Here is a 21898-nt window from a genome sequence, read left to right on the forward strand (position 1 = left end):
GCGCCGGACTCCATTAGGCAGCAGCTGGGGAGGAATCAACACCGGAGCGGCGCGGCGACCCGAGCACACAGGCGGCCGCTCCCAGCGCCCCGCCGTCCCGCTCGGCCCGCTTCTGCGCCGCGGAGGGGGCAGGGCCCGGGCCCCCGCGCCCGGCGCGCCCCGGCCCGCGCCCGCCCGACCCCCGCCGCGCCCCGCCGGCCGCCCACCACGGCCTCTCTCGGCGAGGAAACTCTGGCCTCCGCTTCCTCCTCCTCCGACTCGGACGCCGGCGGAGCCTCCCCGCCCCCGCGGAAGAAGCCCCGCGCCTCGGCGGCGGAGGGGGCAGGAGAGCCCGGGGCCCCGGCCGGCCGCGCAGGCCCGCGCCCGCCGCCCGCGGCGGAGGTGGAGGTGGCGGGGCCGCTCGGCGGCGGCGTCATGCAGGCCAACGGCGCGGGCGGCGGCGGCGCGGGCCCGGGCCCCGAGCTCGCCTGCCCGGCGGCGCACAACGGCGAGGCGGCGGCCGAGCTGGCGCACGCCAATGGGCTGCCGCCGCCCGGGCCCGCCGCCGCCAACAATGGCAGCGCCGCCGGCCACCACGGGGTCCCCGGCGGGGCCGCCGCCGCCCCAGCGCCCGCCACCGCCGCCTTGGCCGCCCCCGAGCTGGGCAGCGGCCTCAAGAAGAAGAAGCGGCTGTCGCAGTCAGACGAGGACGTCATCCGGCTCATCGGGCAGCACCTGAACGGCCTGGGGCTCAAGTAGGTGCCGCCTGCGGGCCGGAGCCGGGGGGGGGGGGTGGATCGAGGAGACCGCAAGGGGAGCCCACGCCTGATTTGCGTACCTCGGGGCCTGATTGTCCGCCCCTGAAGAAGGACGCAAGTGTCTGGGGGGAGGGGAGGGCTCGAGCCGGGGGAAATAATGAACCTCGGAGGATTTGTTTTTCGAGTGTCTCAGAGACATCTTTGTGGGACAGTTCCCCACCCCCAGCCGTGACAACAACCCAGGCAAACCACCAATCAGCGGAGGCAGCCACCTACAAGTGTTTATAGGAACGCTGGGCTGGGTGCTTTGGGAAAGGGGGCTGCATGCATCTGACGGGATGCCCTGCGTGTGCAAGAGGCCTTGCGCTTACTAGACTGGAGTCACAGTCTAACACTGTCAAGAAGATTCCTCTGAAACAGGGACTTATGATCTACTGAATCATGTGTTTTCAGATACAAGTATAAGTGGCTTTGTGTAGCTAACATCAGAGAGAAGGTAGACATCTGCTTTGGTCCCAAACCACTGTTGTGTATGCACACAGAAAAACTAAAGGGTTGAAAGGTGGATTTGGGGAGCCCTATGCAAGAGCCAGAGATGGTGTAAGATGAACACATGCCGCAGTTTCCTAACTTCACAGCATGGGTTAAAGAATTAGGCTGGTTAGTGTACAGTGTTATATTTATGAATTTGCTGAGGAGTGGGGAAGACAGCACTTTAAAAAGTACACAGATAAGTTAGTTGCTTCTCAGGTAGATGACTACACTGGTTAGCTGAGAAAATTGACCCAAGCAAAGCATTACGTTGAAACCGACATATAAACCTGTTAAATGAAAGAACATAGGTATCAAAATACGAGGGGGAAGGAGGAATCACATTTGATGAGTCTTTTTTTAAGCTGTCAAAGAAAAATAATGTGGTAGGGAGATTCACTTTATTCCCTGAGGAAAAGGGTTAGAATGAAAACAGATTTAGTAAATGCTAACAGAACATGTTACCGAGACAAGAAACAAGATGACAGCCGCAGAAGGAAATAACTCGTGACTGTTTGGAACCTACACCTTAGTAAATTTGCTATTTTTAGTAGAGAGAAAAAGGAAATGGTTTTCGATGCTAGATTTATTTTAAAGATTAATCTAATAGAATTTCTGTGCAAATACAGCCAGCCAGAAGGCTGTACCTGACACAGGTCATATGTTACTTTGGTGTGGAGATAAAGATTTTATCTTTCAAGATGTAGTGTCATGGGTAGGTTTTTTTTCACCTAATTTGACTAATTAAGATATATTTTTGGAAATTTTATACTTCATTACATTTCTGACCTATTGCAAAAGTAGGAAGAAATTATTTGATTCTGGTTTCAAGAAAAGTTTTCAAACTTGACTCAGAATAAATGTAATTGGCACTTAAGTCAAGTTTATTTAAGTAAATTAAAGCTAGTTTTTTTTTTTCCTTCATCATAAGATTAGTTTAAAAACTTTGCAGCCTTTCTGATAGACGTTAGTTTATTTGGAGAAAGACTAAAACTGGAAAGTTGGTCAGGTCTTTTTTACACTGTATCTCTCCTGCAGCCAGACTGTTGATCTCCTCATGCAAGAGTCAGGATGTCGTTTAGAACATCCTTCTGCCACCAAATTCCGAAATCATGTCATGGAAGGAGACTGGGATAAGGTAAAGTAGGGCATATAGAGCTGTGTGACTGCTGCTAAAATTATATGTTGAATGTACATTTTGTGATGTCTCTGTTTTTCTTTTCTTTTATACCAATCTTTGCAGGCAGAAAATGACCTGAATGAACTAAAGCCTTTAGTGCATTCTCCTCATGCTATTGTGGTAAGAGGCGCACTTGAAATCTCTCAAACGTTGTTGGGAATAATTGTGGTAAATACACTTTTGTTCTTAGTTTCACATTTATGCTTATTTTAATAGGTTATTGATAACTCTAGGTATTCACCTTATAGAGGATAAGGCTTAAAAAGTTAAATTTTATGTCATTGAATTTGTAATCTAGAATTGTTTGTATTTTAAAGTATTTTTGCGCTCATACTTAGTAAATGTGTCCCATAAACCTAATTTGTAAGTTAAGCTCTGAGAGATTATATTGAGAGATCTTGCTTTGGTGCTATTAATGATGTGTTTTACACTTGTAAAGGATAAATTATGTTTTTCTGTTACTCATACAGCCCTAATGTACAGTACTACCCACCTTGGAATCTTTGGGGATAATAGTTAATTTACACCAACACTAGTTGGTGCTTTCATTTTCTGGTCTTGCATTCCAAGCTGTGTGGATTGACAGTGTCAGAGTGTGCATGATGTGTGTCACTCTGGGAGAGCATGCAGATTTGACCATTGGGCCCTACTTACCTGCCCAGTTTTCCTGAACAAGATCAGTTTCAGTGTTTAACCTGTCAGTCTTCTTCACAAGTTGCAATGACTCTTTTATACTGATGGGCTTGCAGTGCTCCAGATGTTGGTGTGAAAAAGGAGGGGTGCTTTTCCCAAGCACTGGGTGCTCAGAAACCATGAAGAATCAGCTCCCGGTTGCTGGCTTTTTAACTTCTAGCTGATTCATTTCTTGTCAGAAGCAGTTTCCTGTCTGGTGGGGGAGGGAAAGAAGATGAATAGGAAGTGAAGTAGGGAAATCAGCTGTTTGTTAAATATTAGTAAATGACCGCTAACAGTGTGGTGTGGTGTGGGGTGTGTGTGCCTGTTGTCTTAAATTGGGTCAAACATTAATCTTTTCTACCTTTGCCTATAAACTTAGAGCCTACTATTTTTTTTTTAAATCTTACTAGAGAAGTTTTCAAATTTCAGTATAAATTCCAATGAAAATACAATCCTAAAAGTACAATCCTTCAGGTGAATTAAAGTTAAAGCACCGTGTAAACTGAAGAAAGGTAGTTGTAGTTAATAAGGAGGAATCCTTTCTTTTTACAGCTTGTTCAGTCTGTAGAACATTCTAAGATCTAAAAAAAGATGAAGATTAAGTCCCTGGCTGAGCTTCACACCATCAAACTGTTTAGGTATTTATACAAAGAAAGGGGTTCCATCTTTTATCTCACTTTAAGCATTGGCAAATCAATTGCTTTTAAAGATTCAGCTCGGCGTTTTGTTTTTTTTTTTTTTTTTTTTTTTTTTGAAGTTGCTTTTTACTTTCCTAAATGTGTTTGCATTTATTCCTCTCCCACCTCATCTTTAGAAGAAGATAATCTAATGTAAATGCAATGTCACGTTTGTAATAATACCTTGGAAGACATCTATTTAGGTTTTTTAACCTAATTATTTTAATTGTATACTCAGACTCATTTCATGATTTAGTCTAAACTAAAATTGAACTTTATTTTTTAAACCTGAATGTTTTATTGATCTAGTCTACTCCCCTCACTACATTGCCCTTGCCTTCCCATTTTTAAGTGGTATCAGGTGATACTAGGAGGAGCAGCAGTTGCTCTGGACTTTCTTTAAGCTGAATTCATGAATCATTAAAATAGAAGTTTTGAGAGCCATGGTTTAAATAGAATTCACTTCCATTTTCCTTTGACTTACTAAATTGATACAACCTTGCCTTGGGAGCTTATCCCGGAGTTAGAACCACTACTAAGTTATATACCAGGCTGCCCTCAGCAACTAAGACTTTCTATGTGTCAGAGTTCATGACTTATTCTTTGTATTAAAATTCACTCTGAGGGTTTGGGGCTATAGCTCAGTGGTAGAACCTTGCTTAAGAAATATTTCTGGGTCCAGAAACATCAAAAACTCATCAGAAATCGGAGGGTTTAATTGGAAGTGAGAAAAGATACCAAGGAGACTTGTATTTCCTCACCTTTCTTTGTTTTCCCCCCTCCATGGTCCTATCAGTACAAGTCCTGTCCCCATCTAACCAAGTTCCAATTTTGCCTGATTTGTAGAATGTTTTCTATAAATAGTTAACTGTCATTTGTGACTTATAAAGTCTATTTTCTTGAGATTATAATTACAGTTTTGTGTTTTAAGTTTTGGAAGGTAAAACACAGTTTTACTCCTGGTTTGTGAACTGATTCTGAGGAAACTACACATTTTTATCTCTTAACCAGATCTCTAGTTATGTTTGGCTAAGAGTGTGGTGTTATGCACAATAGTAAGACTGAATATGTGTCTGAGCAGAGTCTTTGTCTTAATCAGGATAAAGTGACTCATAGAAATGACAGTTGTGCAGTTTTTACAGCATTCCCTATATACACAGAAATGTGTGTTTATGTTGGCGTTTCTCAAGGCTTTAGCCTGCCTCCCTCCCTTCTTGCCTGCTGTGACGTGAGTGGCTTGCTCTATATAGAGTCTTGGTGGGAAATAGGGAGGAAGCAGCCTTAGGGCTCTGTTCCTCTACATGAACAGGAGGCATTGGCCCTTATGACTGATAAATATAAATGACTTGCCCTAAGTGTAAAAAAATAAAAATCTCCAATTCCCAGTTGCCAAGAAATTTGGTGAAGAAATTAGATCACATGTGGTGTTAAAATGTAAGAATTCTGTAAGTAATAAGATTCTCAAGTTTGGATAAAAAGTACACTGAATTAAGTGAAACTTTTAATGTAGTATTGATTATGGAAATGTATGGGCTCTTCATTTTATAAAGAGTTGAATTCTTTTTAGAAGATAAAATGTCGAGAACATCCAGAAAAATTTCACATTAAAAAAGAATCTTTTATTTGGGGATTTAGCTCAGTGGCGCAAATGCCTGCCTGGCAAGTGTCTGAGTTCTATCCCTAGTACCAACCCAAAAAAAAAAATTTTTTTTAACCCTTTAGTTTTTGTTTTTTGTAACCTGGTGAACTTTGGGGTAATTTTTTATTTGACATGTGAAGGTTAACCATAGGGTGTGTGTACAGCAAGACACTTTGTGGTGATTAGTCTGTTTCTGAAACCTTCCTGAATCAATCTTAGTGTAAAATATGGTAAGTGTGATTTTCCTAGAGTTATAGGATTTTGTCTCTAAAACTTTAGACTATTATCAAACATGAACAATAGTGTTTACCTAACTTACGTGAGTTTTTTTTTTTAAATTTCTGGAAAATTTTATAAGCTTGTAGTTTATGCCTTTCTTCTAAATACTCCTTAATAAAAAACTTTGTAAAGCAGCTAATTACACTGTTAATTCTGTAAAAATGTAGTATTACCATACTGTGACAGTATACTTCTAATGATTTGAAAGCTAGCATCTTAATAAATATTTTAAATGGACCTGAGGTTCTTATTGTTGCATATACTTTAGTTCAGAGTCTCTAAATATGACCAACATTTCTTTCCGAATCTTTCAACCCATGTCAGTTGGCTTGCCTAGCACAAGTGACAAGTTTGATGAAAGTATTCCTCCAGGTAGTGTCCTTAAAGTTTTAGAAGAAATTCAGAATACAGTGTTTGCATCTTTCTCCCTTAGTAAAAAGCTAGGATTCTGATGATCACTTTCAATTTAAAAAATGATGATGAAGTAACATTAAAAAAATATTAAAGTCAAATCATTTGAAGAAAAAAGCTAAATATAAAAAAGTGCCTCGCACTAAATGAAGGAGTACTTTATTCCTGGGGGAGGGCAAAGAAGCTGATGAGAACTACTTTACAGTTTACATCAGCCATTAGTTCGTTGTATATAGGCACATTTAAACATCAAACTTTCCCCATGGTCTTCAGGCTCATCACTAGTGTGGGCAGCACCTTGTGGCCACCTGCAAGGCCAGGAGCCCCCCGCTGCCTGTTGCAATCATGGAGTGCAATGCCCGCCTCTGGTCCTTTGGTTCTATAGCTCGTCCTACTCAGGATAAGCTCAAACCTGGCACTTAAGCTTTCTATCCAAGGGTCTAGTTCTGCATGCTGATCTACTTAGTCCTTCTTCACTTTGGCTTTTTTGTGTATTTTTCTTTTAACTGATTTTGTTGGTTGATTTTTTTTTTTTCTTTTTTTTTTTTTTGGTGGTGCTGGGCTTCGTATGCTGGGCAAGTACTCTACCACTGAGCCACACCCTTTGCCTGTATATTGTGGCTTTTAAGTAATTCTTCCATTAATTGGTTTTTCTCCAGTCTTTTCATAAAACCTCTTAATGCCATCTATTGTAAAAGACGTTTTGAAAAAATTTCGAGATACTCATTTTTCTAAGCACCCATATTCCACTCTTCGGTACATCCTAAATCTATGTGTAATAATTCTTTCTCATGTCTCTTCTTAAAAAAATAATAATTTTGAGATGCATAGAATAATTCTAAATATTCTTAAAGAAATTCTAGGAGAATGTTTTGAGAGCAGAATTCACTTTTCCTGTATTGGTGATGCCTTGGTCACTAATGATCTTGACAGATTTTTGAGTTTTTATATTAAGATGCAGAGTTGAGCAAAGTCATATTTAATCTGTTATGACTTTATTAAACCAAAGTATTTGTAGTGATCTTGAAGCTTTATAAATCATTTTCAAAGGGCATAGTAGAATGGTTTCTACTGTTCTGTTTAGGCACAAACATGTTCTGAAACTACCATCAACTTTTTCCCTGACTGCTGCTTTCTGTCATGTCAGAGGATGAAGTTTCTACTGCTGCAGCAGAAGTATCTGGAATACCTGGAGGACGGCAAGGTGCTGGAGGCACTTCAGGTTCTGCGCTGTGAGCTGACGCCCCTGAAGTACAACACGGAGCGCATCCATGTCCTCAGTGGGTGAGGAGACTAAAGCCGCAGACCCTAGTGTGATGACGAGGCTGTGGTTTTTAGCAGAGATTACTGCTTCGTCATTTCATTTCTTTAACATTTTTCCCAGTTGGAAATACCGCAATATTGTCAGATTCTTATATTAGTTTAGGTAAAGTCACTGATGTGTATACAGTCTACTTTTACCATCCTAGGAACTATAGTTTAAGTTAATAAAATGACCATGTGTACCAAGTTCTTGCAGACATGTCACATAAACAGTGTCACTATTTTCACATCAGTCCTTAACTGTCCAAGTTGTTTCTGGGCCCTGTCCTTTTTTCTGTCCATACCCTTCCCTAGGTAATCTCTCTACACCATCGCTCCACTTACTCTCGTGTACCAAGGGCTCCCAAGTCCACCTTCTCATCTGAATGCTATATGTGTTATGTGTAGCTGGTAGCTTACAGGATAGCTCCGCTTGGGTTACAAATCTGGACTCCAGCTGTATCTCCTCTCACTTCCACACCTGCCTGGACCACTGTTAGTAAATGACAAGTCCTACCCAATTGCTTACACAGGAAACCTAAGTCTTATCCTTGTTCTCTGTCTTTTAACTTTGACAGGTATGGCCTAACTCCAAAAACATCACAGCTCTTATCTTTTCTATCCATCTCTGCTATTTCTATCCTGGTTAAGCTATCAAATCTCTCCTAAAATATTACAGTGATTTCTTACTTTATTGCACTTACTTTACCCTTAATCTTTTAAACAGTGCTTATTTCACACAGTCAAGAAAAGTACAAAACCCAAATTAAGTCACTCCCTTGTTCCATTAGCTTTTTAGCACATTTAAAATAAAACCCAAAATCTCTGCTAAAGCCCATAAGAACCCCCATCCTTTTCTCCTCTTTTATTTGTTACTCTGTATTAACACTAATTACTTTTGTTCCTTTATTTGCTAACTCTTCAGGGTTTCTCCAGTGCTTGGCCCTCTGTCTCAAGTGTGTTTCCCCAGTCACTGGTGGTTAGTTGCTCAGGTTCCAGCTAAATGTCCTCTTACGTCATGTAACTATTTCTCATTTTTTTTTCTTTATTATATTTTTTTGCTACATGTAAAAAACCCTGATATCTACAACAGTACTAACCCATCATGAGTGTTCACAGACCAAATGAGGGACAAAAGAGTGGGCCCAGACTATGTAAGGGTTTATTTCGCAGATAGGGAAACAGTTCTGCGTAAGCCTGAATTTAAAATGTTCATTGAAAATTTTAAGGAACTCTTGGTGGATACCAAGATGGGAAAGAAGTCCATTGTGCTGTCTTTGCCTTAGCTTCAAGATGGGTTGGGGAACTTGTTTTAATTAAAGGAGATGAGTTTAAAAAGAAATTGGTTGTTGTGCATTTTTTTTAATGTTTTGTCAAGTCTACCTTAGGTGGAGAGGAAGTGTCCACTAATTTGGCCTATCTTTCTGATTGGAAAGGTCCTTACCTCTGCCTTCAGACCTCAATCCTTTAGCCTTTGTTTTTATTTTTGTTTTTTAAATGTGGTTAACTTAACCCAATACTTAATTATTCTTATCTGACATTATTTTAGGCTTTTCTCATGACCTACTTTAAACTAAACTAAGCTACCACACCAGGGTGGAGCCTGGTGTGATTGCCAAGTCACTGGTCTTGACACAGTAAATTCTGCTAGATGCTTTGATCTCATAGCTGAGAAATTACTTTGTTCTCATGTTTTCATACGTTATCTGATTTATCACTTAAGTGTCATTCACATGAAAGATTTTTGGGGGAGAGGAGTCTGGTAACAGAACATACATAGTTTTTATTCTAAACTGAATTTTTATTTACCACCAAGTTTCTTTACTGAATTTTTCACCTAAGGGAAATGGCCTTGAGGTAGCAGACATGGAGCTGGGATCTGGGCCTGTGGGTTCTGCCCATCAGTGCAGTGTTTTCTCAGGTGTACCATGTGACTTCCCATATACAGATGCTCCTGTGAAAATCTCAGGGATAATACATATTTTCAAAAGAATACTGCAGAATTTAAAAATAGAGCATTTTGCCCAAACCATAATAATTCTTCCACAAAGTTACTTAGAAACATGTTTTCATACTCTTCAGTTTCCAATAAGGGCTTTTTTGATTTTCTTGTTCTCTCTCATTTATTTATTTTTGGTGTCAAAAAGTGAACTCAGGATCTCACACTTTGTCAAGCAGGCTCTGTGCTGCTGAGCTACATCCCTAGCCCAAGGATTTTTTGAGTATAATTATTTACACTGTATTTTCTTAAATACTTTTTACCCACTAAGGCACTGTTTGTATACCAGGTAGCAAGGAAACCTCTAGTTCTGCTGCCGAGGTAATAGGCTACTTGGACTCCAGGTGAAATGCAGTTCTGCTGTTAGGTAATGGAGGTGATCCCAGGACTCTAAGGAGCTGAGGCAGGAAGATCAAAAGTTTGAGCTCAGTGTAGCGGCTTAGTAACTTAGTAAATGACTTCGGATGTAGCTCAATCAATGTGAAGGCCCTAGGTTCAATCTCCAGTACTGAAAAAAGAAAGAAAAGGAAGGAAAGACAAGTAAAGAAGAAAGGGAGAGAGGAGGCCATCTTGTTGACCCAGCAGCTTCGGATACTTGTGGTGGTCATTTGTGAGCTCTGCTGTATAGCGAGCACTCAGATGTTTCCCCTTCATCTCGTCACATGAGAGGGGGACACAGCTGCCTGGCAGAAGACGGCGGCAGCAACAGCAGAGTTCTGGCCAGGTCTGGTCTCCCTGTTGGAAGGATGCCTCTCCCTTGTGCCTGTCAAATCACCATCTCTGAAAAATCCAAAACCAGCATAGGGTTGTGCTCACTGTGGATTCTCTGGAATCCTGAGGCAAATGGGCCCTCACCTTAGCAAAATGACCTCGACTGTTGCAAATTTTTACCATTTCTTGAGTGATAATTTGTGATAAACTCTGGAAAGCATGGTTTTGTTCAATTAATTTCATATAAATAGCTTTTAGAAGGTTTTTTGAGTTATTAGTGCTGTAGTTAAGAGCAAGGTCTGCAGCTAGAGTGCCCATTCCTGCCCCTCCCCTCCCCTTTCCAGCCTAGTTATTATGTAAGTTTTCTGTAGCTGGGTGTCCTTAGCCATAGAAACAGAATAATAATACTGTAATGCAGTTGCCTCATGTGGGGTCATTATTAGTATTCAGTGAAAGTAATTTGTGATGAGGGCTTAGAATGCAGCCCAGCATATCATAAGAGCTGTGTGCATAGGACCTGCAACAATGTAAGAATGTATTCTATAGATAACAATAGTTTTGAACACTTAGCTGTCACTTTTACATTTTACACAGGTGTCATGTTATATTATTAATTTGACACAGGTGTCATGTTATATTAATAAATCCAGTTCATTGAGAAATTTTTCCCTGGTATTTAGAACTGTGTAGCCAAAATGCTGTATTTGCAATGATTGTTCCAAAGAAAAAAGTGTAATAGTTGCTTCTTTGTTGTGTCTTTAGGTATCTTATGTGTAGTCATGCAGAAGACCTGCGAGCAAAAGCAGAATGGGAAGGCAAAGGGACAGCATCCAGATCAAAACTGTTGGACAAACTTCAGAGTAAGGGTCTGACTTTTTTTTTTCTAATGGTGCTTGGGATTGAACCCAGAGCCTTTGCACTGCGCTACAAACCTCCTCTACTTTTTATTTCATTTTTTATTTTTATTTATTTATTTATTTGTCATCAGGGATTGAACTCACAACCTTGTGCTTGCCAGGCAAGTGCTTATGCCACTGAGATAATTCCCCAGTTCTACTTTTTAATATTTTTTTTTGTCTTTTTCTTTTTTATTGGTACTAGGGATTGAACTCATGACCATACACTTGCAAGGCAGGTGCATATGCCGCTGAGCTAAATCCCCAGCTCCCCTACTTTTTAATTTTGAAACAACCCCACTGATGTACCAAGGCTGGAATTGAACTTAGGAAGTCTTTTATCTACCTCAGCCTCTCGGAGTGCTGGGATGACAGGCATGTTCCACCACATCTAGCCAAGAGTCTCAATTTTTCATGTTTATTTTCTCCTAGACTAGAAATAGATAGTATGGATAAATTGGAAACACCTGTCTCCAGATGCACTGTTAATGAATGGTTGTAGAAGGGGAGTGCTGTTAAGAACCCTTCTAAACCAGCATCTTCCCAAGTCTGCCATTGTTGTGGCTCCTGGAGAATGAAAGGCATGGTCCCAGAGAAATCCTTTCATTCGTATCATGAGGTGATGCTCTGCTCCAGGTTTGCTTTGGAGCAAAAGTGCTGTGGTTAAGAGTAAAGGATATGTAGATCAAACTTAAAGCCACAAGCATTTTAAAATTGCGTTGATTTCAGTAGTAAGGCCTAGATTTCCTGTAGTATATGGTTTTATTCTTCCTCTCTTACATAGCTTCCAAATTGTAATGGGAGTTTCATTTTTACCATATCTGTATGTGAAAGAGGTTTTCCTTTCTGCTTTAATTATTATATAGTTTTAATATTGAAGTAGAAGTAGAAATTTTATGACTCAGAAAACTGTGAGATTAGGAAGGCACATGCAAGGCATTGCAAGATTGGAATCGATTGCTATTGGTAACAGAATACCAGCTACTCACTGAATTTCTATAATGTCATTGGCAGTAGGAGTCATTTGAAGGGAACTGAAACTTGACCTGTGATAGCATTTTAGCTTGTTCCTTGTTAAGTGGAGATTTTTCTTACACCTGGCTTCCCACGGGTACATAATCATTCATCATTACCTACTTCATTACTTGGGGGATAGGGAGAGACTTGCTGTTCATTTTCCCAGGAAAAAAACACTTGTAATGTCCTCCCAGGTGTAGCTCTGTTACCACTGTAGCTTTCCACGGGTGGAGCCCCTAGAACATGTCTGTTCAGGGACACCATTGACTGAGGTACAGACAGATACAGCAGAAGATGAGCAAATGTCTTCAATAAAAGTTTACAGTTTATTATTGTTTTTATTTCTCTTTTTAAAAAATATCTCCTATTAAAGCCTATTTACCACCGTCAGTGATGCTTCCCCCACGGCGTTTACAGACTCTCCTGCGGCAGGCGGTGGAGCTACAAAGGGACCGGTGCCTATATCACAATACCAAACTTGATAGCAACCTCGATTCTGTGTCTCTCCTCATAGATCATGTTTGTAGTAGGTAAGAGGAAACCTGCTTACGTTCTTAAAATATGTTCATATTTTTAGCTGCAATTCTGAACTTGATTAGAATGCTTTCTTTCAGTAAAGTTTTATTCTGTAGCTGTGTAATGATTCTTGTCTGACTTAACGTTTGTTCACAAGTAAATCTATAACTATTAAAATTAAAAGATAAGAGAATTTATATGTGTCTGTAAACTGTGATGAGAAATAAAGCTCCATAGCTGGTTTTTCTTTTTCCTATTAGTGGGTTTGGTTAGTCATTTTCTGTGTCTGCAGTTACAGGGCAAGCTCTTTTTTTGCCCATCAAGATCAGGGATGGAAGTGCTTTTTTCTTAGTGAAAGTTCTGCTTTTTAGTGAAAGGGGAACTCTGTAAATGAAGAAGGTTATAAATAACTTCCTGGTTTTCATTGTAGCATCATTATACCTTACCTTCACAGTTATCTTTTGGTATTAAATAGAAAAGTGTTGCTTTTATTTTATTTATTTTTGGTGCCAGGGATTGAACTCACGACTTTGTGCTTGCCAGGCAGATGCTTGTGTCACTGAGCTAAATCCCCAGCCCTCTTATTTTAGTAATAATATCCCGAATTAAAGCTGAATACAAAAAAAAAAAAAAAAAAAAAAATCATGAGACCTTTCAGACTGTAGAAAATTCCCAGGTGGGGTCTGAAGACCCAGCACTGAGGGGCAGCTGCGGAGAGTGTGTACTCCACCCTGGGGTGGGCACCTGGCCAGGGCAGTGGGAGAGGAGCCACTGAAGTTCCATGGGTCCACACATCTGTCCTTGGATTCAGGATACTGTTTAGGTATGCATAGATCACCCCTCTGTGCTGGAGATGGAGCCAGTGCCCGCACATGCTAGGCCCCAGCTCTACTGAGCCCTGCCATGTCCCAGCCCCATAGTTCACTTCTGTATGTAGTTTTGACCTCACTCTCCCCACTTGCAAAAGTTCATTGTTTTCAAGCTATTGGCTTTAAATTAAAAGTATTACTCCTCAAAGCATTGGATTTTTAATTGATACACTGTTATATCTTGTTCAACAAAAGTGATGTTACCTTTTGTAACAATGTTCTTTGACTTTTTCTGAGTATTTTTAAGAGGTAAAAAAATACAGATTAAAAGGTTTTGCAGTTTCATGTTTCATAGCTCTTTTAGGAGGTTTAAGAACAGTGCCCCAAAAGCTGTTGGGAATCTGAGTTCTTTTGGTTTATAAATTCACTGCTGTTAAGATATGTGTTGAAAGGTAATGACCAAAACTTTATGTTCAAAGGTGTCAAGGGTACGAGGTTCCTTCCTATTTGGAAACTGAAATCTGTAGGAATGTGATGTGTGTTATCCCTTAGTGCTTTACAGTAGCAGTACTTGTGAAACTAAGTGGTGGCAAATATTTAGCTTAGCTTTTTCCTTCAGATCAGGGACCAGGTCTTGTAAACTCATGTAGAACACACTGTAAAGGCCAAGTAGTTTGTTTGTTTATTTTTGTACATGTGTGCAGCACATTGATTTGAAGGTCTTCTAAAGGAAAACAAAACACTTTCTTGTACCTCCTGCGTTAGAGCTGACTTGTTAAAGGAATTGCCCACTATACACTCGCAGCTTCTACATCCTTCCTTCCCTCTCCCCGGTCCGTACAGTCTTAAAGCTCGTGAGGCTGACAGAGCTGACGCTGGTGAGAGCAGCCTGTCGCTGGGTGCTTCACAGCACTGCTGTGAGCTTCCTGTGCCACGGAGTCACTGAGAACGTATCAGATGCTTGTTCATCCTCCCAGCTGCCCCTGAGGGTCCTCCTCTTTACCTGCCCGTTTTGTCAGTGCATATTCCAGAATTGCGTGTCTTCCCTTCTTGTCTGATGCTTCTGTGCGTGCAGTGACTCCAGGAGATGGGCTGGAGTCACTGCATCATGATTTGGATTGAGTACCTGCTGAATGCAGCATGTCTAAGGCAAAGTTTCTCCGTCTCATGTGCCTGCTGAGTCTGCTTTTCCTCTTGAATTCTCTTGAGTGAAGATCTACTCTTTCCAAGCCAGAGAACCAGAGTTTGATTTAAAGACACGGAAGAGTGAATCAGGAAGGGTGTCTCCGGTACCTTCAGAGTGCTGGCCTGGAGGAACAGAACCTGAATTTGATTTAATTCCTATTACTCAGTTAGAGGTCTTTAAAACAAAGGTTGGTGGTTTTTATTACCTGTACCCTCACCTGAGAACTAGAGTTTAACATTTAACATAGAAAACTACAGTGTTTTCTGATATTAAATTTTAGCATTGAAACCTAATTACTAGCTTTATTCTGTCTTCAGAGTATAATTAGAATATTTGAGTTAGGATTTATAAAAAAAGGATCAACACTGAAAAATCTACATTAGATTATATATAATTTATGTTTTTTAACAGGGTACACATTTTTGTCCATTAAAGAACAAATTATTTAAATTAGTTTTTTTAAAAAAACTACTTTGGACATTTCCATAAGTAGACTTGAGAAATACTAATTTTTTTAGTAAATAATTATTCTGACATATTTATAGATGCTTACAACTTAAAGATTCAGTTTGTTTTAAATGCTGCTCAGTCTTATTTCAAGGAGACTATTTTTAAGTACCATCTTAAAAATTTAAGTGTATTTGAAAGCAAGGCCATATATTACTTACATAAATATAAAACTAGGCTTTTAGTAAATTGGACCATTAGTCTTACTTAAGAGATTACTTAATGATAAAAATGACTTTCGGGGCAATTTTTTGCTCTGTAGTCAATTCTGGCCTCGAATTCACTAAAACCCAGGCTGGCCTCAAACTCTTGGGAATCCACCTGCCTCAGCCTCCCAGGTGCTGGGATTATAGGCATGCACCACCAAAAAATAACTTTTTTTTTTGGTATTTGGTACTGAACTCAGAGTCTCGTACTTAACTAGATGAGCGCTTGAACCACTGAGCTAAATCCCCAGCCCAAAAAAAGACCTTTTTTTCCTGCTTTTATTACTATTTGAATTGTCAATAAACTAGGCATGATTTATGCTCTATAATTTTTATTATGAATCAGAAAAGATAACTATTCTAGCCTAACTTTGGGTAATATTTTTATTCTCAGTCAACTTGAACCATTCAGATTATTTAACTAGATGTTTTTCTAGTCTTTGAAAAATATTTAAAATGACCCTTAGAAGTCTGGCTTTGGAGTCTATCATTGTTCAAATTGTAGTTCAGTTACTTAACAGCTTTATGATATCCTTTTTTTTTTTTTTTTGTCTTTTTCCTTTTTATTGGTACCGGGGATCAAACTCACGACTGCCTGCTTGCAAGGCAGGCGCTTATGGCCGCTGAGCTAAATCCCCAGCCCCTAGCTTTATGATATCTTATAAATTAATTATCTCCTTCAAAATGAAATGATAGACTGTCTCTTACTGTGGGTAGTTTGAGAGTATGTAAAGTATCACACACAGTGCTTTGTACCTACCAAATGCTAATAATGCTAGCTGGTACTATTTCAGTTCAGAATATAATAATAGTTTAATATAAAAGCCATGTACAGTTAAGGAACCTGAAAGTTTTAAAACTCCAGATAGCCAACTGTTAAGATAAATTGCCATATGTGCCAGGTAAAGAATGGTAATTTTAAAAAAATACATATTACCTGTTAAACTGGTAAACTGGCAAGATGCTTGTATGTGGGTGCTATGGACAGAGATGGGAGCTTGCTATGTTGCCTAGGCTGGACTTCAACTCCTAGGCTCAGAAATCTTCCGTCAGCCTCCCGAAAGTGTAGCTATTGGCCTTTAAATAAATTTTTCTTATGGCAAATTTATGATACAAGTTGTGTATCCCTTATCCGAAATGCTTGAGGCCAGAAATGTTTGAAATTTTGGAATATTTTAATATACATTATGGAACATCTTGGGAATGAGACTTGAGACTCAGCACAAAATTCACTTACGTTTCACAGTTGCTTTATGCACATCATCTGAAAGTAATTTTATATAATATTTCGAGTGTGCCTACATTTTGATTGTAACCAGTTTTATGTTTGGGATTATCCACTTGAGATATTTGTTTGGTCCTCAAAAAGTCCAGATTTTGGACCATTTCAGATTCCTGGATTAAATGATTAAACTGTATAGCTCTGTAGGGTTCAAACAGAAGACGCTGGCTACATGTGGCCACTTAAATGTAAATGTGTGATAATTCAAGTGAAATCAGTCTAGTTTGGGGGCACAGATCATGTTTGAGGTTGTTCAGTGGCCACGTGGAACTCGACTACCATGGGACAGCAGTGGACCTAGCATTTCTCCTGTCACAGAAATTCCTGTGCGATAGTGCTGATGGCCTGATTGGAGAATGGTAGAATGATTTTAAAAGTTGAGTACTTAATAAGAATGCTCAATTATACAAGTAACTTTATCTTGATAGTCTTAAGTATAAATCATAGAATTCTTTGCCCTTTGTGTGTAAATCCTTTGCATTTATGAAGCGCTGTGGTAGATTCAATCTGCATGCCTTAGCATCCTGTACCCTCGTCATCCTGTAGAAGGCATCCTGTAGGCTGTACACCAGTTGTGAGTTTGTAGTTGGAAAAATGGAGCAATTAAGTAAATACTGCAAATCACATGTGCTCAGTGGCTGAGCTATGATTTGAACCTAAGTCAGGCTCTGCTTCTGACCTCCTTTGGCCGCACACTTAATAGCAGTTTCCCCAGTCATGCATGCATTTCTCCTGTGTGTTCCCAGAATTACCAGGAATATATTTGAGTATCTGTTGAGTTCAGGGGTTTTAAATGCCTTTCCAATCCTCATAAGAATCCAGAAGTCTTTACAGATGATGGAACTGGCGTTCAAAGAGAGAAGGTACATGGCTTGCCAGAGATGCTAACACTTAAGCCTGAGGAAAGACCCAGATTCACTTTTGAGCTTCAGTGCCTATTCTTTATGTGTTGTTCCAAGTTGCTTTTTTAATAAGAGCTTACCTAGGGGCTGGGGATTTAGCTTAGTGGCATAAGCACCTGCCTTGCAAGTGCGTGGTCGTGAGTTCAATCCCTGGTACTGATTTAAAAAAAAAAAAAAAAAAGAGCTTACCTGGATTTTATATAATTGAAAATGTTACATTATTCCTCATTCCTTCTAGAACAGCCAACTAGTGCTATATATGGATTGGCTTAATCAGACCAAGTAATCTTCAGAAAGTGGAAAAAGAGTAAATTTTAAGTTGAAGTAGATTTTAGATTACTGATTTCCACTAAGTTACCTTGACCAAAAAAATACCTCATGTTATTACAGTGTTTTATTTTTCAGTGTAGCAGTCTAAACTTGTTAGGGCTTACAAATGCATTTATATTCTGCTTTTGAAGTTTGCGATGACATAACCGCAGAAATTTATCAGTTTGACATTTTTCCTTGTTAGGCTGATCCATTTTGGAAGAATAATTATGTGTGGGTTTCTTTGTTTTAGGAGGCAGTTCCCCTGTTACACTCAGCAGATACTCACGGAGCATTGTAATGAAGTATGGTTCTGTAAATTCTCTAATGATGGCACTAAACTAGCAACAGGTTCGAAAGACACAACAGTTATCATATGGCAAGTTGATCCGGTATGTACCCCAGTATGCATGTTTCAGTTGTGAAGGGAAGTGACTGTTGTTTAGATAATATATGTAGATGAATTTCAAAATTGTTGAGTGTTATGTATTAGTGATCATACCAAGACAGTATGTGTAATCTTAATCCTCCTAGTAACTATGATGTCCTGTTTTTAGACAAGGAAACATGTAGAAGTTGTATGCCCTGCCTTTCAAAGCTGGTAAATTGCAGAGTTTGACTCAAGAAACATTTTGACAACAAAACCACTGAAATTGACATCTGTGCCAATCTGTAGTTTGTTAATACTTACCTTCCAGGCTCTGCATGCCCATTCTGTCCCAGCTTAAAAGAGACCCATTACACTGTACCTTCTAAAGCCTATTGCTGCCCTGCAGAACTTGGGTCGACCCCGTTTTTCCCCAGTGATACAAATGAAATTTATTGGATTCTGGATTTAAAATCCTCTAAGTCTTTCAGAATTACATTTATCTTTGTTTATAGCCAGTAACTACAGATTTGTAGAAATAGCATTTTCCTTTTTTTCAACCACTTTAGCCTTTATGTAGTATTCAGAGAATGACTTGACTCCACATACATTTAAGAGGCCACATTTGATGTTTGGGAGACATTCATCTGAGATCATGAAGTCAATAAACTTTTTTATAGAGTTTAGAATTAAAATATAGTGCTCGCTTCAGCAGCATGTCAGAATTAAAATATATTAGTCCAGAATAACTGACATTTGGGACTCCCATGAATAAGAGAAAAGGAGCCATAGGAGAAATATTTTTACAAAGAAGAGAATTGAGTTTCGATAGCCTCCAGCAATCTCTGCATACCTGTGCGCCACAAAGGATGAAAGGAAACAAGATCTGTTTTTCATTGGCCAATGAAACTTGTGTACTTTTTTTGTGTCATACACTTTGGCAGTTTGACAAACCTGTGAATGCTCTCAGAATATTTTAAATGCATAAACCAAGACAACACAGCAAGCCTAGGTACATGTTAGATGTTTCAGATAGTTACCAACATAGTATAAAATAAAGATACTACTGTATTAACACAATAAAATATATATTCTAACAGCAAATGTAGAGTCAGAACTTTGATTTAGGAATGGGCACACACATACAATACCAAATACTAGTAACAACTCTAATGCGTTGTGAAAATATTTGCAGTTTCTATCAAGAGTTACATAATTCTAAATAGTTTATAGACTTAACTGTCCTAATAAAGTATATAGTACTACTTTGTGTTCAAGATCAAAAGAAATAACCAAATTTTAGGCTGTGGTTAAAGAAATAGAGATGTAACCTTTTCCCATTTAAGTTCAAGGACCCTGATTTTATCCCTAGACCACTTCTCCTAGCTTTAGGTTAAGAACCTCTGCAAAAGGGTTGTGCAGTTTAGAAAGGGAAATGAAGTGCAGTATTGTGAGCATTACCATGTGTGTGTGTGAGAGAGAGAAAGTGTGTATGTTTGCACATATCAGCATGTTTTGGAAATGGGGAGCCTCACAGATAAGTGCTTTATTCCAGCCATGCTGTATGTCAGTTGGGTGGAGACAGGAAAAGGGTGTTTTAAGTAGAAAGGGAGCATCTCCTGCTCTCCTATCCCCTCAAAACAAGAATGAGATCAGTAGAGTAGGAAGTAGGGCTGGTCTTTGAATTCTTTTTGTTTTTGTTTTTTTGGTACTGGGATTGAACTCATGACCTTGTACTTGCCAGGCAGGAGGCTTATGCAGCTGAGCTAAATCCCCGGCTTGAAGTCTATTCAAAAGGGATTCTATTTTTATTCTCTTATGTATGAGGTCTCTGAAAAGAAATATGACAGTGTCAGACATGTGCTTTACTAAGTGTTTCCTTATGGCTGTGTGTGAGAGAAATAAAACCATACCTCAGCACAAAAATACGTAATCCTAGCTATCTGGGCTTAATGTCAAAAAGTAGAGACCAAATATTTATCACCTAATGAATGGATAAACAAAATATAGTGTATCTGTAAAATAGAATATCATTCAGCAGTAAAAATGATATCCCACAGCCTGGATGAACCTTCAAAACTTTACACTTACAAAAGAAGCAAGGAGACTGCAGATGTATGCAGATCCTGTATAGTTACATTTGTATAACACGTCCAGAATAGGCATATCCATAGAAGCGTAAAGTAGTGGTTGCCAGGAGCCTCACATGAGTGGCTGCTACTGGGTATGGGATTTTGGAGGAAAAATGATTTTTTTTTTAAAGTTAGAAAATCATAGTGGTGATGGTTATTCAGCTATGGGTATGCTGAAACCATTAAGTTGTACACTCTGTAAAGATGAATTTTATGTTGTGTCTCACTGAAGCTGTTAAATAACAAGAGTTGTTACACCTTTCTGCTTTCTGTTCCCTTGTACATCTCTTGGCAAATTCTGGGTCATCTGTATATGCCATCTAGCACACAGTGACCTCAATATCAGAGATGGTTGATAAGTGTGAAAATGTGAGTGAATCTTTATGAAGCAGTGTGAGGTTTATCAGAGAAAATTGATGTAAAAATGTCCTTGGATTATTTTACATTATCAAAGGACATCTTAATAGCTGCTTACATTCTTATACCAGAAGCCAGTGATTTTGAGAGATAGGTGCTGAGTTGTCTGTTTCCTCTTTCAGGATACACACCTGCTAAAACTGCTTAAAACATTAGAAGGACATGCTTATGGTGTTTCGTACATTGCATGGAGTCCAGACGACAACTATCTTGTTGCTTGTGGCCCAGATGACTGCTCAGAGCTTTGGCTTTGGAATGTACAAGTGAGTGAGCCCCATCCTTGCTGATGCAGCCTTTCAGCAGGCAGTTGTAATACAGTAGACCTGAGTTCCTACCTGGTATTTTTTTTGTAAAAGAAAGTTCTTCAAGTGGAACTCAAGGTGTCCAGGTTTATAAATGATGAGTAAGCATTTTCAGGATGTTTTGTTTTGTCCTGTCAAATTTGCAGTTTCCTGTGTGCCTCAGAACTAAGATTTTGTTGTTCCATAGTTTCACAGTTGTATTAGCATGATGCTACAATTGCCATTCAAGTGGCAGTTGCATCATATTCTTACCTGCATTTGATATTCTGAGCTACATTAGTAAAGCAAAATGATGCTTTCAGCACTTGTTTTTTTGAAAGCTTTTAGTTGGTTGTTTATTATGTTTTATTGTTTCTACATGAAAACTTGAGGGTTTCTCCAGGGTTCCTTTTTAGAAGAACTCAGCATTGGGCTTACTCAATTATTTACGTTTTAAAATCCCTGCAGATAACAATTTTTTTTAAAAAGGTCAATTTTTTTAAGCTGACTAGGTTGGTGATGATTTTTGTTTTTTTAACTCCTTGGCGAGGGATAGTTTGGCTGTGGCTTGACTATAAATACATAGCTTGCGAAGATACGATTTTGAGTCTGAGGACCTTTAAAATAAAAACAAAGCCACAAGTGGTGGCACACACCTGCGATCCCAGTGCTCTGGGAAAGTGAGGAGGAGCGGACATTTGAACAGGGTCTGGGTAATTTAGTAAAACCCTATCTCAAAATTAAAGAAGGAAAAAAAATGAAAAGGGCCTAGGGGTATAGCTTAGTGTGAAGGTGTTCAGTTAAATCCCTTTCACTGAAAACTCCACAGAAGTGACTTGAATGAAGATGGTATAGAAAAACATAATAAGATGCACTTGAAAAATGGAATGACGTGATTCTAATTCAGCCATTGCAATAGTAGCATTTCCT

At 39.4% G+C, this 21898-nt stretch overlaps 1 protein-coding gene across 4 annotated transcripts in view; it reads left to right on the plus strand.

The window, feature by feature from the left end:
* Positions 1 to 245: 245 nt before the first annotated feature.
* The window catches only part of Wdr26 (WD repeat domain 26), a 35434-nt gene continuing 13781 nt past the window's right edge, over positions 246 to 21898 (plus strand). The window contains exons 1-8 of one of the 4 annotated variants that reach the window (XM_063237527.1): positions 246 to 734; positions 2307 to 2406; positions 2512 to 2616; positions 7214 to 7413; positions 10904 to 11001; positions 12428 to 12584; positions 18025 to 18163; positions 20810 to 20950. In XM_063237527.1, the coding sequence (XP_063093597.1) occupies positions 415 to 734; positions 2307 to 2406; positions 2512 to 2616; positions 7214 to 7413; positions 10904 to 11001; positions 12428 to 12584; positions 18025 to 18163; positions 20810 to 20950 (1260 nt within the window). In that variant the 5' untranslated portion in view covers positions 246 to 414. The remainder of the gene's footprint in view (positions 735 to 2306; positions 2407 to 2511; positions 2617 to 7213; positions 7414 to 10903; positions 11002 to 12427; positions 12585 to 18024; positions 18164 to 20809; positions 20951 to 21898) is intronic. The other 3 variants (XM_063237528.1, XM_063237525.1, XM_063237526.1) reach the window with 3 other exon arrangements.

Source organism: Cavia porcellus, unplaced genomic scaffold (assembly GCF_034190915.1).
Source record: "Cavia porcellus strain 051 isolate PalLab524CR breed Dunkin Hartley unplaced genomic scaffold, mCavPor4.1 scaffold_26, whole genome shotgun sequence".
NCBI lineage: Eukaryota > Metazoa > Chordata > Mammalia > Rodentia > Caviidae > Cavia > Cavia porcellus.